General features: G+C 44.1%; 1 protein-coding gene across 1 annotated transcript in view; it reads right to left on the reverse strand.

The window, feature by feature from the left end:
• The window catches only part of NCAPD2 (non-SMC condensin I complex subunit D2), a 1,714,408-nt gene that overhangs the window by 659,624 nt on the left and 1,034,639 nt on the right, over positions 1-20,145 (reverse strand). Inside the window, exons 20-21 of the mRNA XM_044079588.1 lie at positions 8,069-8,153; positions 170-352 (exon numbers count right to left, since the gene is read on the reverse strand). Coding sequence (XP_043935523.1) covers positions 170-352; positions 8,069-8,153 — 268 coding nt within the window. The remainder of the gene's footprint in view (positions 1-169; positions 353-8,068; positions 8,154-20,145) is intronic.

Raw genomic sequence — 20,145 nt, forward strand, 5'->3', positions numbered from 1 at the left:
CTGCTTCCAGCACTAAAACTAAAAGAGCTTTACCTTACGGGGAGAAACCTACATTAAGAATGATCCCAGTTCTCCCATAACTTGGCTTAATCTTCAAAGAAAACTGCAGATTCTGTTATCAATAAAAGTGCATTACATTTAGATTCTACTACCCACAGGAACAACTTACCTTCAGAGTTTACCGCGGGTGGCTCAATCTCGTTTTTTTCCTGCATCACCTCTTCTTGAACCTGAACATAACAATGCCGCAAAATATCAGTGCAGATCTCATCTGGGTTCTCAGCCAACTGATAAATTAATGCTATGGCCCGATCCGTAAATGGCAGGTAGTAATTGTGGTGTTTGGCATATCCTACAAGCATGCAAAAGCAGCCAATTAAATAGATCAAAACAAAATCAAATGTTTCGAGCAGAAAGTACTGCAAACAGAAGAAATCATCAATAATGTGTTAACAGTTTTAAAGCAAATCCAGTCTGGGAATTAGCCAAATTGTGTTCTTAGATTACAAGTGTCAGAGATGCCTTCAGTACCCAGTTGTGTTCTTTTCAGTGGATATGCAGATTCATTGCTTCTTATATTATGCTCTTCTGCTGTGAAAAATTACACGTATGAAATTAACATACTGAATAGAGGAGGGTACATTTCATCTGATGCACAACAGTCCAGCCCAGATGGTATCAATACCCCCTCTCAAAAACACACAAAGACATGACACTTAGCACAGTTCAGGAAATGTGCTGCATTGGGATAATGGCCCTTCTTGACAGGTAGAAATCCTTGATTATTTCAGGCTTCAAACCCAGCAGAGGAAAGCTAATACTCCATAAAACAGTGTATGTGAAAATATGATTTACTGATTTTAAAATGACTCTGGAAGAGAAATGCAGATTAAAAGGTACGTACACAGTTAAAATGTAACCTGCACATAAATGTCTCATTACTTAAGTACGTAACAAGGGAACAAGGGAAAAGGAAGTAAGCTTGGTTCCTCAGTATTCCTCCCCAGCAAAGACACAACCCCCCCCCCCCCCCCACTGATATCTCTTATACTGCTTGCCCATATGTCTATACAAAAGACAGATTAAATGCAGGAGGTGACTAACTATGCAGGTGGTTTACAGGGCTAGCTGCAATGACTGTGAAGCATTTTATGTTGGGAAAACGCTCAGACTTAAAAGGATTTCTGGCCATCTTTCTGAAATTAGATGGAAGTGCAAGAATGATGCACTGGCTCGGCACCTGCAGCTACACAACAGACACACTGGCTTTAAATTTCAAATTGACTATGTGGACCTTTTGGAACTGGAATGAGACATCCCTAATCTTTTAGAAAAACATGTACTGGGGCAGCTGAAACTGAACTCGTAGACAACTGGGGCTTAATTATTATTTCTTCATAAAAACTGTGGACCAACTACCATTTTCTTTATTTGATTCTGTAGCATATATTTTTTAGTTATATTTTACAGTTTGATTTTTATTAAGCGAACTAAGTGCATAACAATTTAGAAAGCGAGTATTACACCCTCCAAAAGTTTCTTAGTTTGTTTTGGACACAGTATAGGTTGCATACTGGGTTTTGCTGAGACTGAGGGATACCATAGATTTCTCTTTTGGCAGATTCATATCACTGCTGTATTTTCACAAAAGTATTTCAGCCTCTCACCTGCATCCCACCCCAGTTTCACAGCTGGTCCCCAGATTTTAGAACTACCCTTTGAAAGGGGGTGGGCTCCTTTACTGGCAAACACACAAGATATTCAAAACCATCAACTTTGTATGGAATATGGAGAATTAAACCCTTAGTGGAACAGTAAGGAGACTGAAGATTAGCTCTGCCGAACTTCCATTCAACTGTCTACTTACAGGTACCTTAACACTGACGTAGGGATGAAGTTGTGCAAAGGTGAGTACAGTAGACAGACTTCCTACTTGGTTAAATGTCACAACGTATTAGGTACCACTATCGAGGTTATTCTGGGCATGGACTTGCTGTGCTCATCTCAGCAATATACAACTTTACAAAGATTAAACATGCCACAAAAAGAAGTTATGTACTCACCATAACATTCCATGTGAGTTGTTCCATCTTGCCTTCATTCATCACTGATGGGTTCGGAGCCAATCCTCGGCTCTAACATGGCCGACTAGCAAGCTCAAAGTTCTTCAGTAGCTCGAGACCCCACCCCTTATCCCACAATGCACTGCTGGAATTACCTCAGATCTTGTTTGCTGCGTACCATATAATAGTACAATAATTATTCTGCCTAGGAATGAATACACATTGAAAAACCAGGATGAAGACAACCTCCAGGTCAACTGTCAGCCAGGAGGGGGAAGGAGGGAGGGATGTGAGAATGAAGGCTAGATGGAACAATTCACAAGAAACGCTATGGTGAGTACATAACTTCTTTATGTGAAGTTGTTCAATCTCACCGTTCATTCATCACTGATGGGTAGTGTCCCTAGCACCCTGATCTTGGGTGGCTCACGGAAGAACACTCTTCAGGACCGTAGAACTAAATGAAGCCCTGTCCCTGGAGGCCTTATCCACTTTGTAATGAGTTATAAAAGTGTGAGGTTTAGACCATGTGGCTGCTGCACAGATGTTATCCAAAGGCAATTTGGCTTGAAAGGCTGATGAGGTAGAAACTGCTCTGGTTGAATGAGCCTTTACCTTACTAGACAAGGGCATATTATGACAAGCATATCTATAGGTGATACAATCAGACAGCCACTTAGGGTTGTTTTAGAAACTGGTTTACCTTTCCTGGTCTCAGAAAAAGACACAGAGCTGATCCGATTTCCTAATGTCTTTTGTTCTGTCCAAATAAAATCTAAGTTGTCTATGAACATAGAGTTTATGCAACACATATTCCAATTTGTTGGTATGATTAGGGAAGAAAATGGGCAACTTAATGACTTGATTAATGTTAACCTCAGAACATACTCTGGGCAGAAAGGATGGATTTGTCCTGAGAGGGCGTGATGGAAAGGGCTTGGAGCTCTGACACTCTACGAACTGAAGTGATGGCTACTAAAAGAGTTTTCAACGACAAGAATTTTAGTTCACAAGATGATGCAGGCTCAAAAGGAGGAAGAATGATACGAGATAACAAAATTCAAATTCCAGGGGAAATAAGGTGCCTTCACTGGAGGCCTTATGTGAAAGGAACCTTTTAGAAAAACCTTAGACAATTGGTGAGCCATAATATTCAAACCATCAATTCCTAGATGGAAATTAGATATAGCAGCTAACTCTACTTGCACCATAGCCACCACTCCTTTGTTGAAGATTTGTCAAGAATTGTAAGATAGAGGACAATGGCGCTTGATAAGGGTCAATTGTTGTGGGAAGAAGCCCAAATGGAAAATCTCTTCCACTTACTACAATACACTTTTCTGGTGGAAGGTTTATGGGAAGCCAACAAAACTGACTAGTGTCATGTGAAAAACTATAGAGCCTGGATATGCGGGGAATTGGAGCAGCCAAGCAGTTAGCTTCAGTGTCTGCAATGATGGGTGGAGATCCCCTGACGGATATGTCAACAAGTCCGGAACTGGGCCCAGGATCCATGGATCTTCCAGAATGATGGGAAAGAAATCTGCTGAGGCCAATGAGGGGCTATAAGGATGATTGTCCGCCCCAGCGACTTTGCTTTCTGTAAGAATTTAGCCATCAGGGGAATTGGTGGAAATGCATAGAGGAGACCCGGGGGCCAATCGTGGACAAGAGCATCCCTCGGGGAATGACCTGGCGTGGGAATCGGGGCAAAATAGCTTCTGCATTTTTTGTTGATGTGACTGGCGAACAGGTCGCAGGAAGGCTGGCCCCATTAGCGGAATATCCTGTCCGCAATCTCTTGTTTGAGGGACTATTCGTGGGGCAATAAGATTGCTCTACTCAGTCTGTCCACTACGACGTTGGATTTGCCCAGGATGTGCATTGCCAACAGAAAGCGTTGGGATGACAGTGCCCACTGCCATACTCTGAGGGCTTCTCGGCAAATGGGATAAAACTTGTTCCCGCCTTGTTTGTTCAGATACCAGACCACTGACATGTTGTCCGTCTGTATTGCAATTGTCCCTAGAGAAAGAGTCCTGAAAGTATTGCAATGCTAGAAGTACTGCTCTCATCTCCAGGACATTGATATGCAGATGTGATTCTTGATCTGTCCATGTGCCTTGGGCAGTCTTTCCCTGAAAAAGTCCCCCACACCCTATCAGGGAAGCGTCCGTGGTCACATTGGCAACTGGAGGGAGAAGCATGAAAGGACATCCTATTGTGACATGGAGACGTCAACCACCACTAAAGATCCTTCTTGCAGGAATTTATCAGGATTATGTGACTCATTAGAAGTTCTTGTTAAGACCATTGCATGAACAGAAGTCACTGAAGGATTCTCATATGCATCCTTGCTAACGGGATTACTAGAAATAGCTGCCGCCATCAATCCTAGAGCTTTCAATACCTCTGCTGCTGGTGCTCTGTTCTTTGATATTACGGACATGATGTGTTGGCGAAGAATAGAGATTCTTTCTGGCGGAAGGTGGAGAGTGGTGGTTGACGTGTCTAATTCTGTCCCTATAAAAACGATATGCTGCGATGGCAACAAGGCAGACTTTTCAAAGTTGACTGTAATGCCTAGCTGATCAGAGTGTCAGAGTATCCTCTCTCGCTTGAAGAAGTTGATGCCTGGTGGTGCAGGTAAGGAGCCAATCGTCTAGATATGGAAACACCTGGAATCCTAGACGCCTCAGGTGAGCCTGACTACTGCCATGCACTTGGTGAACACTCTGGGGGCTGTAGTGAGACCAAAGGGCAGAGCTCGGAATTGATGATGATTGGCTCCCAGCCGGAAACGCAGGTGATCTCTGGATGGTCTGGCCATCTTTATGTGGTAGTACACATCATTGAGATAGATCGAGCACATCCAATTGTCCTTTCCCAAGAACGAGAGTATGGACTGTAGCGTGACCATTCGGAACTTCTCTTTTCTCACAAACTGGTCGAGTCTGCTGAGATCCAAAATGGGTCTCCAGTCCCCTGCTTTCTTTGGAACCAAAAAGAACCTTGAGTAAGTTCCGAATCCTGTCTGGTCTGCTGGGGCTGGCTAGATTACTTTTCTAGCAATCGGCATACCTCTATTGGCGCTTGTCCCATGTCCCACGTGACTGGGTGGAACATCCGGGATTTTTTTGACGGGAACAGGCTGGGTGGAGGACGGTATGAAATACCCTCTGGAAATTATACTTTGTACCAAACTGTCATTTGTTATATTTAGTCAGGCTTCGGGGTACAATGATAAGCGACCCCCGACTGCCTCCAGAGTAGGACAGTCAGGCCTTCCTTCAAGAGCGCTGGTAGGATTGGATTGATCAGAGAAGTGATCTGTCACCCTGATGTTGCGGAGATTGATCAGAGAAGTGATCTGTCACCCTGATGTTGCGGACCCCCTCTGCCACAAAGGTGGCATCTTCTATTGAAACCCCCTCTTCTGCCTCTGGAGGGGGGCTCTCCATGTGTGTCTTGAAAGGCTCCTTGGGCTTTCCGGAACCACATCTTTCCTCCCCCTCTGAACTTTGGGAAAGGGTCAAGTGGGGGTGGACAAATGGACTCCGATGGCAGACAGTCTTTCCTTCTTGCTCACACCTGGTCAAAGTCTCCTTCACCTTTGGCTCAAACAAAGATGAGCCGTCAAATGAGTTATTAGTAAAAGAAGACTTGAAGGGTTCCGCGAAAGAACAGTCTCACATCCAGGCCCGTCTACGGAGAGCGATTCCTGTACCTGCGAATACTCGAACCATCAGCTGCATATGATACAAGACGCATGGATGAGTTGACTATCTAACTGAGGGTAGAGAGCTGACTGGCAATCTTATCAGATACACTCAAAGCTGCAGCACCCTGAAGAGCATCTCCCAACTCCTTAAGATCTCTATGCAGTCTTGTAAAATGTGTCAAGTAGTTCAGTGATCTGAGTGAGAAAGTTGCTGAACTGAACATGCGTTTCCCATACCGATCCATGATCCTAGATTCTTTGTTAGGAGGATGGATAGATAAAGTCGCAGACATTTCCTTTTTGGTGGCTGCCGCCAACACCATGGCATCAACAGGGACTCCCTTGGTCAAAAAGGACTTATCCACAGGGTAGGAAAAACTTATTAGACCTCATAGGAACAGGTTCCATAGATTCTGGAGACACCCACGCCCTACGAGAGACCAGATCCATAAGCTCATCCTAAGGCAGAGATACCCAAGAGGTGGAAGATTGAGACCCAAACGCCTTCAGAACAGACTCGTCCTCAGTAGGGCTCTTGGACTGCCAGTCACACCTCTGCCTAAGAATTTCAAGAATCTCCACAAAGGAGATGTCCTCAGAGGGGGGATATGGGGGACCCTTCTGATTCATCCTGGTTGGTGTCCAATGTGTTAGACTCCTGGGGGGGGGGGGGTCCAAATGCCTCCTCTTGCATAATCTCTTCCTGGGAACCTCTTGAGGGGGAACTTCTGGAGAGGTCTCAGAAGAGCAAGGAGCGCCCTGTGGGGCTACCTGAGGCTCTGGGTCTCTACGCTTGGGATGACCGGAGGAAACAAACAGACACGGGCATGTTAGAGGAAGAGGCCAGACCTTGAGATGAGGAAGTCTTGGGAGACAACACTCGCTTCATGGCATCGAATGCTCACCCGAGCAAAGGCCCTGAGAGGAAGAGTCGGCACCGACAAGTCGCTGCGGCTATCCTCCCCGGACCCAACTGGAGAGTGTTTGCTCCTAGAGTCCCAGGTTGGCACCGAGAATGTCCGAGCAGATGGAGCCAACGACATTGGAGCAGGTGTTGGCTCCAAGGGATCCACAATCATCAGGGTGGCCTCCTCCTGCTCCGAGAGTCCGGTATGGCTCAGAGAAGGAGCAGACAATTCAAAGGTAGTGGTCTTCAGCTCCGACGGTTGTGTCTGAGCAGACAGCAATTTAACTAAGCCTGGTGCTTTTAAAAGTTTCTGAACCAGCTGGTCCATATCCAGATCAGATGGGCTGAAAGAGGACTTGGAAGAGTGGACAGATGGAGCCGACTGGAGCACTATGGATGGAGATTTTTCGGCAACCGGTTCCAAAGCAGTGTCTTGCTTCCAAAAAGAGCAGACTGTCGGCTCCAAAGGAAGTTGAGTCGAAGTCACCACACACTCTGACCTCTCTCCTTTTTTGGATCTAGAATCAGTGGAAGACTTAGATTTAGATGATTTACTGGCTCCATCCTGATCAGACAATGCCTCAGAAAAGGGGCGTTTGATGATACCCCTATCAATTTCCTCTTCCTTTCAGCTAACACTCTTGCAGAAAAGGAATGACATATGCTGCAAGACACTTGCAGATGTACCTCACCCAAGCAGTAAACACACTGCACATGGGCGTCTGTGACTGACATTTTCTGTCCGCAGTCTGGGCATTTTTTAAACCCAGACTTGCACAACTCAAGCACACTAACTATGAGCTCTTTTGAACTAAGCAACTCACACAAACACACACACAGCCCAAAAGGGGCACGGACAACTAAATAATTACAAACAGTAATAAGAGATCCAAAAACAGTAGTCCCAAAAAGGGATCACTGACTAATCACTAAAGAAGGGATCCTAAGGCCAAAGGGCCGAAGGCAAGATAGATAATACTGAGGAAAGAGGTATAAACACAGTGAAACTACTATCTACTAGCTAGTATATCTCCTACTAAGAACAGAACAAGGATATATAAAAATGAAAAAATATAACTTGCTGAAAGCTGAAAAACTCACAGTCTCGAACCAAGCTGGAAACCAAGAGATCCGTGCCATGGCAAACTAGATCTGGGGTAATTCCAGCAGTGCAATGTGGGATAAGGGGTGGGGTCTCGAGCTACTGGAGAACTTTGAGCTTGCTAGTCAGCCGTGTCGGAGCCGAGGATCGGCTCCGAACCCATCAGTGATGAATGAACAACTAGATTGAACTTCACATCTAGACACTTCCATTTCCTCAACAACCTTGCTAAAAGGAAAAAGGTCTAGGTGTTCTACTCAGGAAAACTGTCTTACCTTCCGTGATGGCACTCCTCAAGCTAGTAAATAGCAGGTGGTCTTTTGGAAGTCTGAATGGAGCCCCACTGTTGCCCAGTTTTGGCTAGGAAGAAAAATAAATGGTTATTCCTTAGAAATCTGAATTGAAAACTAATTTATAAAAAAAATATGAACTGCTAAGTCCTTATCACAACCCAGAAGCTCAGTTATAAGCATTAAAATGGCACTGAATTCTCTATATCGGAGGATGTGACATTGGAAGCATAGCTCTCAGCTGTTCCTGATTTTCATGGACATCCTTGACTTTTACTCAAAAGTTAGGTCAGTCTCTTTTAATCCCTTCTACAATTGGTGACCACTGGAGAAAAGGTGGTTAACTGCACTTAAATTATAGCAATTAGAGGTATAGGCTTCTTTTAGTTAAGAAAATATATATTAATTCTCTTATTCTGTCAATGTCTGAATGTAATAGTGACATTTTAAGTGTCCCTTATTATTTCTGGATTTGTCTCAAATTGGTTAAGAGCTATGATTGGAAAGCAGTAATGCCCTGAAAGTAGATGTCATGCTAACACCAACAAGTTAACCAGTAATGGATATAACTTGACACAAAAATAGCATGAAGACTACTACAGACATTAGTAGCTGCTCACAAATAAATGTTGGGCAGTTAAGATTATTCATCCTGTGTTTACATGCTCAGTCTGTGGGAGGAAACAAAAACCGTGGCACTCTCCCCAAAGCAGTGTGGCTCAACATCTGGGTCCTCACCTCTACTACAAACTCAGTTAGGTGCAGTTTATGTAAACCTAATGTCAGCAAAGTGGTTTAGTAGGCATAATGTTCTGGCTTATTTCCTTGTCGTCTTTAATGTTCATTTTCATTGAAAAAAGATGGATGTAGCTATATAAAATACATATAACAATTCATTATAGTAGTAAAGAAAACATAAAATTCTAGATACAAGAACATAACTTGGAGTTTACACAAGATATAAATGGAACATGCCTACCACACTGAACATATGAACAAGATATAAATGGAACATGCCTACCACACTGAAAGTACAGTTTTGTACCTACCATAAATGTAGATGTTAGAGTGTATACCCTGCTGCAGTCATCACACTTGGGTTATCCTGTCGTCAGGCGGTCCCGCAGTCGGCCTGAATTCCAAAGTCTTGGTCCGGCGTCAGTTGCTGTCGCTTCTTTCCTGACGTCAGTGCGCCAGGGGTATAAAAGAGGCATCCAACGCCATTTTCTTCAGTTTTTCTTGCCCCAGATGTCAGGTGCCCCCCTAAAAGGTGGTCAGTAGATAGTACCAATAATAAAGGTTTAGCATAAACAAAACATTCCTTCAGCTATAAGCAAATACACCACAAAGGTTGTGTCAGATTTTAAGGTATTGAAAGGTCAGAGGGGATGGAGGGAGGGTAACCTGGACTGCAGCAGGGTATACACTCGAACATCTACATTTATGGTAGGTACAAAACTGTACTATGTTCATCGTGTTACCCTGCTGCAGTCATCACACTTGCGATGAATCCCAAAGCTAAGGATGGGAGGTGGAGTCAGAGTTAGAGGAGGCTAGAAGGCCCTGCAAAACTGCAGTGGCGAAGCCAGCTCTAGTCTTAGAGTAAAGTGGTAAGTGATGGTGTTTGGTGAAGGTGTGTACTGAACTCTAAGTTGCAGCTTCCAGAATATCCTTGGTTGGCACCCCCCTGAGGAAGGCTGTAGATGTAGCTGCTGCCCTGGTGGAGTGGGGCCTTATGCCAGCAGGAACTGGTTTTCCATGATGGGTGTAGCAAAAACGAATGCAATGTCCTATCCATTTGGAAATGGTCTGTTTTGGGATAGCCTTTCCTTGTGATGCTGTAGCATAGGATACAAAAAGCTGGTCAGATTTTCTGAAAACCTTAGTTTTATCCAAGTAGTGACGTAGTTGTCTGTGAATGTCCAAGGAGTCTTTCTCCTTTGTTCTGTGGATTTGGGAAGAAGGTGGGTAAATGGATGGTTTGATTTAGAGCCACACTGGATACCATCTTTGGCATAAAGGTGGGGTTAGTTCATAGAGAAAAACTCTGTCTAGATGAAAAATGAGGAAAGGCTCTACTGCCATTAGTGCCTGAAGCTCAGACTCTTCTGGCTGAAGTAATTGCTAGCAGCAGGGCAGTCTTCCATGATATAAACTTTAAATCAGCTGAGAAAGCCAGCTCAAAAGGTGGCAGCGTAAGTTTTTCCAGAACAAAGTTGAGGTCCCAAGTTGGTGTTGGTGCTCTCCTGGGAGGCCTAATGTTTTTGGCCCCTCTGAGGTATTGCCTTAGAAGTGGATGTGAAAATAAGGGAGGATCCGTGTTGTAGTGAGCTGAAATAGCTGAGGCGTGGATTTGAACAGATGAAAAGAAAAGTCCTTTGTGTAACAGCTCAGTTAAATATTGTAGAATCTGAGGTATGTCCGGTTCAGGGGTATTTTAGCCTTTAGCTTGGTTCCAGGCGCAAAATCTTTTCCATTTGTCCGAGTAGGCTTTCCTGGTGCTGGGCCTTGTGGCCTCCAGAATGACATCCATAACAGCTTGTGAAAGATGAGCTGGCTTGTTACTTAGGTGATTTGCCATGCAGCCAAATTTAAGGTTTTGAGCTGGCTGTGTAGAATCTGACTGTCTTGCTGTGTGAGCAGATGAGGAATTTGTGGTAAAATCCATCGTGGGCCTTGGGCCATGTTCCTTAGTAGTGGGTACCAGTGCTGGTGTGGCCAGTCCGGGGCAATGAGTATCATTCATGGTCTCTCCATCCTCACTTTCAGCAGCACCTTTGTGAGAAGGGGCAATGGAGGAAAGGCATATACCGTCAGCATTTTCCAACTGAATGAGAGTGCGTCCACTTTCCAAGCTTGATGGTGAAATGTCCTTGTGCAAAATTTTGATAGCTGATAGTTTTGGGGGTTTGCAAACAGGTCTATGTCTGGGCGCCCCCATTTTTGAGTTATCATTGCAAATATTTGTGGATCCAGTTTCCATTCGTGGGGATCCATGATGTTCCTGCTTAAGTCGTCTGCCAACGTGTTCTTTTTTCCTGGCAGGAATTGAGCTTGTAATTGAACTTGGTAAGCCAGTGCTGTGTTCCACAAGTTCATTGCTTGCCTGCATAGTGGGTAGGAGTGTGTACCTCCTTGCTTGTTTATGTACCACATTATTGTGGTGTTGTCTGTCCTTATTATAAACTGTTCTGGATGTAAAAGGTCCTTGAAGGCTGTCAGAGCATTCTGTACAGCTAGCGTTTCTTTTTGATTGATGTGCAGATTTCTTTGATCTGTAGTCCATATGCCTTGAATGCACCGTCCTGCCATGTGCCCCCCAGGCATAGTCCGATGCATCTGTTGTCAGTTTGCCTGGCTGGGGGTAAGGTGAAAGGCTGACCCTTGTTGAGGCGACATGCCTGTGACCACCATAGAAACTCCTGTTGAAGGCAGGGAATAAGAGGTATCATAGTTTCCAAGCTGTGGCTGTGTTGAGTCCATATGCTTTTCAGGTACCATTGTAATTTCCTCATATGCAGTTTTGCAAATGGTATAAGTAGTATGCAGGATGCCACGAAGCCCAAGGCCTGCAGAATTTTTCTTGCAGGGAGTTGGGTCTTTGCCATTATTTTGAAGTATTGAGTTAGCTGTAGTTGTTTGTCTGGCGTCAGATAAGCCATCTGGGCTGTTGTATTCAAGCTGGCACCCAGGAATGTAATTTTGTGAGGGTACTAGTTTTGATTTCTTTTTGTTTACTGTGTACCCTAGGCAACTTAGGTGTTTTACAAAAGCCAGATGTTGTAAGAGAATGTCCTTGCTTTCTGCTTGGATGAGGCAGTCATGCATGTATGGGTATATTTGAATTCCTCTGTCTGCAGTATGCAATTACTGGTGCCAGGCATTTTGTGAAGACCCTGGGCGCAGTAGATAAGCCAAAGGGCAGTGCAGAGAATTGGTAATGGGTTGAACCTGCAATGAAACGGAGGTATCTTCTGCAATTTCGTCTGATAGGGACATGCAGGTATGCCTCCTTGAGGTCCAACGTTACTAGCCAAGCTTTCTTGCCCAACATGGGAAGAAGCTGCTGTAGTGTTAGCATCTTGAATTTGGGTACTTGCAAGAAGGTGTTTAGAATTGAAAGGTCCAGAATGGGTCTACAAGCATTGTCCTTTCTGGGGACTAGAAAGAGCCTAGAGTAAAATCCTTGGCCTTGCTCCTGTGTAGGTACCAGCTGAATGACTCTCATATCCATGAGAGTTGTAATTTGTTTTTGTGCCTCTGACCATTGATTTTGTGGCAGGTTTGGGATTCCTTTTATCCTTGGCATGGTGTGGAAATGGAATCTGTATCCTTATGAGATAATGTCTAGGACCCATTTGTCCTTTGTGATGATGCGCCAGTTGTCTGCAAAAAGAGCTAATTTTCCTCCCAAGGGAGCTGCCAAGAGAGCTTTGCTTGGTAGCTTGACGTTTAAGTCATTGTGTTTGTCTTCTAGTAGTTTGGGACCTGTCTTCTCCTCCCTTCTGTGTTGCAGTGCCCCACTGGCAAGGTCTGTAAGGTATTTGTGCTTGACCTCTGCCCCTTGGGCATCTGTATTTACCCCTCTGTGGTCTGTCAGAAGCTGGAAAGGACCAATTTTTTTGTTGACCAATTTCTGCTGAAGCATGGGGGTTGTACCTGTAAGAAATCTTTGACCGTCTGCATAGATTTTGCCTTGTCCTCCATTTTCTTTAAAACCTCTTCTGCTTTAACTCCAAATAAGACATCCTGCTGTAAGGGTGCATCTAGTAACTTTGCTTTAACATGATCAGGCAGAGTTTGTTCCTTTAACCAAGCATGCCTACGTATAACAGACCCATGACAGCTGCTCTACAGGAAGCTTCCAAGGAATCAAACCCACATTGTAAAGTATGTTTGCCCACCTGTTCAGCTGCATGCAACAAATCCTGCATTTCCTTGAATTCAGACTGTTGAGGGTGCGTGCTCATCTTTTGTTTTATTTGAAACAGTAGGAATTGCTGGTATTTCAGCATGTGAAAATCGACAATTTAGTGCTCTCATGGCTAGAGTAGCTGAGGTGTAAACCTTCTTCCCCCCACCTATCTAGTGCCCTGGAGTCCCTTTCAGAGGGTACAGGATTTTTAGCCACAGAAGCCTTAGCCCCTTTGGGACCCTGGGAGATTGTCTCTGGGTCAGCAGCAGGGCTTTTGTAAAGGAATTTGTGAGAGTCGGGCACTCTATAATATCTGTCTGGTTTGGCTGGAGCAGGAGGAAGAGAATCTGGATTTAGACTAGATTCTAAGTAAACATCATCCACAATGTCTAAAACTGGAGGGATAGCAAGTGGTCTGTGCTGGGGAAGTAAAAGAAACTCTCGAGCCTTTTCTTTGAGTCGGAGTAGTCCTGACTTTCCCAGTGGAAATGTTCCCTCATGGTATGTAAGGTTTCCCCAAAGGAATAGTCTTCAGGGGGAGAAGCTGAGGGAATGGAATCTTCAGCATCAGAATCTTCATAAGGGGGAAAGGAGTAATCCTGCTGCTCAGAGGAGTCTGAGGAAACAGAAGCTTGGTCAGAGGAGGCATAATCCTCCTCTTGTCTAGGCCTTTAGTCTGGGGGGGGGGGGTGTGGGAACCCCTGATCAGAGTAATCAAATCTTCAGCCATCTTAAGCATTTGTTTCTTAGGCATGGGGCCTTGAACTGGAGACTGAAGTACAGGCTTTTTAGGTTTTAGCTTAGCATAAGATTTAATGGTGAGAGTAGTCGGCCTGAAGACACCTTCTGAAACCGAAGGTGTTTCCACAGCCACGGCTTCCCCTTCTGCAATGTTGTTGGTAGGGCCTGAAGAGTAGGCCTGCGTTGGCCTAGTACTCTCAGTTTGAGAATCCGAAGCGGTCTGGGATTCCAATTCTGCGGTAGTCAGGGGCTGCGTAGGCGCCTCACTGAAAACCGGAGAACCGACGACCGGCTCAGCCGAGGCCTCGGAGTCTGGCTTGGATCTAGGCTGCCTGTCCTTATCTTTGCATTTTTTGTGCACGCCGGTAGTCGGTTGCTCCGATGGCATAGTATAATTAAATTTTCTACCGAAGTAGTGTCGTGCGAAATCAAAGCGTCACTTTATAGTTCGCTTATTGAACCTAGCACAAAACCGACAACCAGTGATGTCGTGGTCTGGGCCTAGGCAAGGTATACAATAAGAATGAAAGTCATTATGAGGTATTTGCTTCCCACAAGAAATACAATTATTAACTTTTTCTGACATCTGACTGAGGCAAGAAAAAGGTTCCCCAGCGGGGTACTTAGCTTTTGAAGACTTCGGACTGAAATTCGATTTGAAAATCTCAGGTGTCGGCCGACCGGCACTTGCGAACTGCTTCGGGCACCACGCGGCAAGAAAGACTGAAGAAAATGGCATCGGATGCCTCTTGTATACCCCTGGCGCACTGACGTCAGGGAAGAAGCGACAGCAACCGACGCCGGACCAAGACTTTGGAATTCTGGCCGACTGCGGGACCGCCTGAAGACAGGATAACCCAAGTGTGATGACTGCAGCAGGGTAACACGATGAACATCATATGAAAGTGCAAACAGATTTACAACTATGATTAATTAGAATAGCTCTTAAGCATTACAGGCAAATACACATCTACAGTGTTTAAAATAAGTATAAATGGCACAGAATATTCCAAGTACTAAAACTGAAATGTTGTACTATGATTTAAGGTGCCATCATTAAGTTAATTAATAAACTATACTTTGTAAAATTTACTTTACTGAAAGTAACTGAAGCAGTTTACTGAAGCAGTTTTTCAGAGAATATAGGACCACCACCTGTAACTCAAAAGATAAAATGCAGTGCAGGATTCTGAGATTGAACAGAAGCTCTAACTATAACAATATTAACAGACATGCTTTTTACAATGACCAGTTTTACAAATTTCTATAATTTGATTTAAGATATATTAAAGTTAACTACTTGGTACCCCCCCCCCCCCCAAAAAAAAAAAAAAAGCTAGATAGATTACCAGAAATGGGTAGTTATCACAGTGCCTCACAAAAAACAAACACTTAAATCTAAAGAGTTTCCAAAACTGGTTACTCTATCACTATCTGTTTTCATGGCACAGATGGGACATGAGCCACTCACCACTTACAGCAAATAAATTTTGAAATTCAACATTCTTTCTGAATGCAGATATACTTCTGAAATAAGCACTATGTCCCAGTGTTGTCTATTCATGTACATACTCTTACTGACATCTAGAAATGAAGATTACTGACAAAATACATTAGAATGTTAGAGTTACAAGGAGGTAGACTCAATTATCATCAACCTGGAAACTCCAGTTCCCTAACTTTCTAATAAGTCCTTGCAGCACAGCTGCCCTATAACGGACAAGGAAGGTAAATAGGGCAACCACTAGTAAACTGCTTCTCACAACTATAGAAAACAAAAGTTATGCACTACTGTAACAGATCCGTATTGTCTCTCTGAACCGGTTTTGATCCTCATGGCAGATCTAAGGCAGCAAACATTTTCAAAAGAAGCTTGTCCAGCACTTACGTTCTCTTATGATGCTATGCGGTTCCCTATTCCTCAGAACGTGTTTGCATAGAAAAAGATACCGGACAGGAAAAGAACTAGGAGTAAAGACTTCAGGCTTCGGTCCAAGTTCCTCCAGAAAAAAGGGTGGCAGGACATCGAGCCAGACTGAGGGACAAGGATCTATAGCTTTCTTATCCTATGTTGTGCAGTTTCTCTATCTTGTTTGGTTTGAATATTTTCCCCAGCTACTTCACATCCTTGCTGGCATCACGGCAAGACACCTTAGAGTGGTGGAACTAAAAAGCAACTCTAACTATATTTCAAGTACAGTTTGCAGTGCTTGACAAAAGTACGCACTGTAGACCAAATCTGCTCAGCACAGAGTTCATTCACAGTAGTCTATGAAGAAAGCAGCACAACTTGAAATGGATATAGTAGAATAATCTTTTGGCTTGGATGAAAGGGTAGACCCTTTTAAAGTATAAATGAAAGTTATGCAATCTAGTAACAATCTAGACACAGCAACTCTCATCACCTTTGTATTCCTTTCAAAGCCAGTCTTGAATCAAAGAGTTGGTCATCCTTGCATACAGACTTGGCTTAGGGTTGCCACTTTTTCAAATGCCCAAAGTGGGACATGTCTGGTACAAACATCAGATTTTGCAGGGCGAAACATACCCACGGCCACTACAAGGGACATAACTTTACTTTTTTGCCTAAATAAAAGCTTATTCTTGTAGCATTTTAGTTGCTTATTCTGTTTCTTATAACATTTAGGTGTTTCAGATACAGAATAACTGTTTTATGCAACTATTACATAATAAAGGAAATAATTTTAGCCTAAAATCTCAGGACATTTGCAATTTTTACAGTTTTTTTGCAGGACATAACTGCCCAAAGAAGGACTGTCCCTCGCAAAGTGTGACAGGTGGTAACCCTAACTTGGCTCAATGGAGACAGTACAGTAGAATGAATTCTCTGACAGGAACATTGGGAAAGGAAATAGGCAAGTGAATATACTGATTCATGGCCAACTCAGAAGCTTTCAGTACAAAGGAGATATTCGGTCAGCTAGAGACCCCGGTTTTACAAGGTTCTCAAGACAAAGCCCATAATCGAGATATTCTCTTTGCAGAAGTGCCTGCCTCCAAGAATAAACACTTCCAGGAAAAGAACTTTAAAAAAAGAAGAGTCCGTGCTTAAAGAGTCTGCATAAGGACCCATGGAAGGACAGGGTATTTAACAGCTGGTCACAAAGTTCCTTTAAGAAATGATGAAAACCAGAGTGATAACGAACGGTTTCAGGCTACAGTATTGGTAGAACAGCTCGCTCCACAGGTTGAGAAGTGAAAGTTTGCTTTGTGCTCCAGAATCAAAAAGACTCACTAAAATTTGTAAACGGAACAAGTGCTGAGAAACTAAACTCCAATTAATAACCCACATGAAAAATTTCTAATTTTTGTAGAGTTTTCTAATAGAAAGCTTGATGTTTGAGGGACAGTTGGATTTGAATAACTCTGGCAGACAAGGAGGGCTCGTTGGCCATTACTGGAATTGCAGAATCCAGGCAGTCAGTGAGGGACTTCATGTCCAGATGAGTTTTGACACATGGTTGAGAAAGGTCCCATTTTGGATTAGGGACCTTGGAGGTTGTACTAGATGAGCCCATAGCAAAGGGAAAGTACAGTTGTGTACACTTACCATAAATGTAGATGTTAGAGTGTATTCACTGTTGCAGTCATCACAATTGGGTTATCTGCCTCTAGGTAGCCCTCAGCCAGCCTGAATACCAGAGTCTTCGGATTTCTGCATCAGATGTTGTAGTTTCTTCCTTGACATCAGGTCATCAGGGGTATAAAACATGCAGCCGATGCCATTACATCAGTTTTTCTTGCCCCAGATGTCAGGTGCCTCCATAATAGGAAGCAATTAAATGGTATGGTAAAACCCCCATCAAAAAGCAAATACACAAGAAAAAATAGACATATCAACCTTAAGAAGAGGTAATGCCAAGAGAAGTCAGGGGGCTGGAAGGAGGGTAACCAGGATTGCAACAGTGAATACACTCGAACATCTACATTTATGGTAAGTGTACACAACTGTACTATGTTCTCGGTGTTTCACTGTTGCAGTCATTACATTTGGGTTGATTCCCAAAGCTAAGGAAGGGAAGAGGAAGTCAAAGAGCATTAAGGCCAGCTATTAATCCCTGCAAGACTGCAGTGGCAAATCCAGCTCTAGATTTAGAAAAGATAGGCAAGTGGTAATGCTTGGTGAAGGTATGTAAAGAACTCCAGATAGCAGCTTCTAGGATGTCCCTGGTAGGGACCACTCTGAGAAATGCAGCAGAGAAAGATGTAGCCCTGGTGGAATGTGATCTTATCCCCTGTGGGGCAGGTTTTCCATGGTGCTTGTAGCAGAAATGAATGCAATGGGCTAGCCATTTGGAAATGGTTTGCTTTAAAATGGCCTTCCCCTCTGCCCCTGCAGCAAATCTAACTAGCAGCTGCTCAGATTTTCTGGTAGGCTTAGTCCTGTCCAAATAGAATCTAAGTTGTCTGTGCATGTCCAGAGAGTGTGCAGTATTTTTTCACCTTTTTGTGGATTAGGGAAAAAAGTAGGCAAATGAATTAACTGATTTAGGGACACAAGACACCACCTTGGGCATAAAGGAAGGGTTAGTCCTGAGGGAAACCCTGTCCACATGGAAGATAATTCAAGGGTTCCACTGCCATGAGGGGCCTATAATTCAGACACTCTTCTTGCTGAAGTGATGGCTAGAAGGAAGGCTGTTTTCCAAGAAAGGAATTTCAACTCAGCTGTAGCCGCTGGTTCAAAGGGGTGGGGGGGGGGGCAGAGTCAGCTTTTCCAATACAAAGTTAAGGTCCCAGGCTGGAGTGGGAGCTCTCCTGGGGGGACGAGAAGGATAGGCCCCTGTGGAGCATTTCTGTCAAGTACTGTAGAATTTGAGGTAAGCGGGGCACCGTTGAGCCCCTCCCTTGAATCAGGCTCCAGAAACAGTATCTTTTTCCACTTCTGAGCATAGGATTTTCTAGTACTGGGTCTCCTTGCCTCCAGAATGACATCCAGTACCTGCTTACTGAGGGATGCTAAGGGAGGGCTCAAGGAATTAGCCAGGCTGCAAGGTACAGGGATTGAAGCCGAGGGTGTGGAATCTGGCCCGCCTGCTGGGACAGCAGGGAAAGGGTCTGAGACAGTGCCATGGCTGTAGCAGTGCCATACTGCGCAAGAGGGGGTACACACCAGTGCTGGCGTGGCCAGTCTGGTACAATCAGTATTGTCCTTGGCTTGTCCTGTTTGATCTTTAGTAGAACCTTCAAAAGGAGAGGCAGAGGGGGAAAGGCATAAACTGAGAGGCTTTCCCAGGTAAAGGACAGGGCATCCACTTTCCAAGCTTGGCTGTGGGGAGTTCTTGTGCAGAATTTGTTCAATTGGTAGCGCTGAGGGGAGGCAAACAGGTCTATCTCTGGAGTCCCCCATTTGTTCAAGAGGTTGAATATTTTGGCATCTAATTTCCATTCGTGTGGGTCCATGAGATATCTGCTTAAGTCGTCTGCCAATGAATTTAGTATGCCTGGCAGGAATTGAGTTTGCAGGTGTACTTGGTAGCTAAAGGCTGTGTTCCACAGAGCCATAGCTAGTCTGCAGAGAGGGTATGATGGGGTTCCCCCCTGCTTGTTTATGTACCAATAGGTGTCCTGGAAGAATACAGTCTTTGAAGGCTGTCAGAGCATTCTGTACAGCTAACACTTCTATTTGATTGACATGCAGGTGCATCTGTCTCAGGTTCCATTTGCCCTGAATGCCCTGCCATGTGAGCCTTCCATGCATAGTCTGATGAGTCTGTTGTGAGGGTTTGGGCGGCAGGGGAGAGTGTGAAAGGGAGTCCCTTGTTGCAGTAGCAGGTCTCTGCCCACCAAAGGAACTCTGTCTTGATACAAAGAATGATAGAAATCATTGTTTCCAGGTCATGAGAATGTTGACACCATAGGTTCCTCATATGCAGTCTTGCATATGGAATTAGTAAAATGCAAGAGGCCATGACCCCCAGGGCTTGCAGTATTTTCCTTGTAGATAGCTGGGTCTTTGTGGCCAGTAGTTTGAAATAGGCTGTCAAATGAACTTTTTTCTCTGGCGAGCGGTAGGCCCTCTGGGAAGTTGTATTCAAGCTTGCTCCCAGGAATACAATTTATTGGCAAGGTACCAGATGTGATTTCTTTTCATTTATGGTGTACCCCAGAGAATTTAGCAATTGCTTTACAAATACCAGATGATTTAATAGTATGTCCTGGCTTTCTGCCTGAATTAGACAATTGTCCTGATATGGGTATATTTGAATATTTCTTTGCCTGCTAAATGCAATGACTGGAGCTAGGCACTTTGTGAATACCCTCGGCGCAGTAGATAAGCCAAAGGGCAGTGCAGAGAACTAATAGTGCATGTAGCCTGCTCTGAAGCGTTGGTATCTTCTGCAAGATTCCCTTATTGGGATGTGCAGGTAGGCTTCCTTTAAAT

This window comes from Protopterus annectens, chromosome 8.part0 (genome assembly GCF_019279795.1).
Source record: "Protopterus annectens isolate FY-2018-M chromosome 8.part0, PAN1.0, whole genome shotgun sequence".
In the NCBI taxonomy this organism is placed as follows: domain Eukaryota; kingdom Metazoa; phylum Chordata; order Ceratodontiformes; family Protopteridae; genus Protopterus; species Protopterus annectens.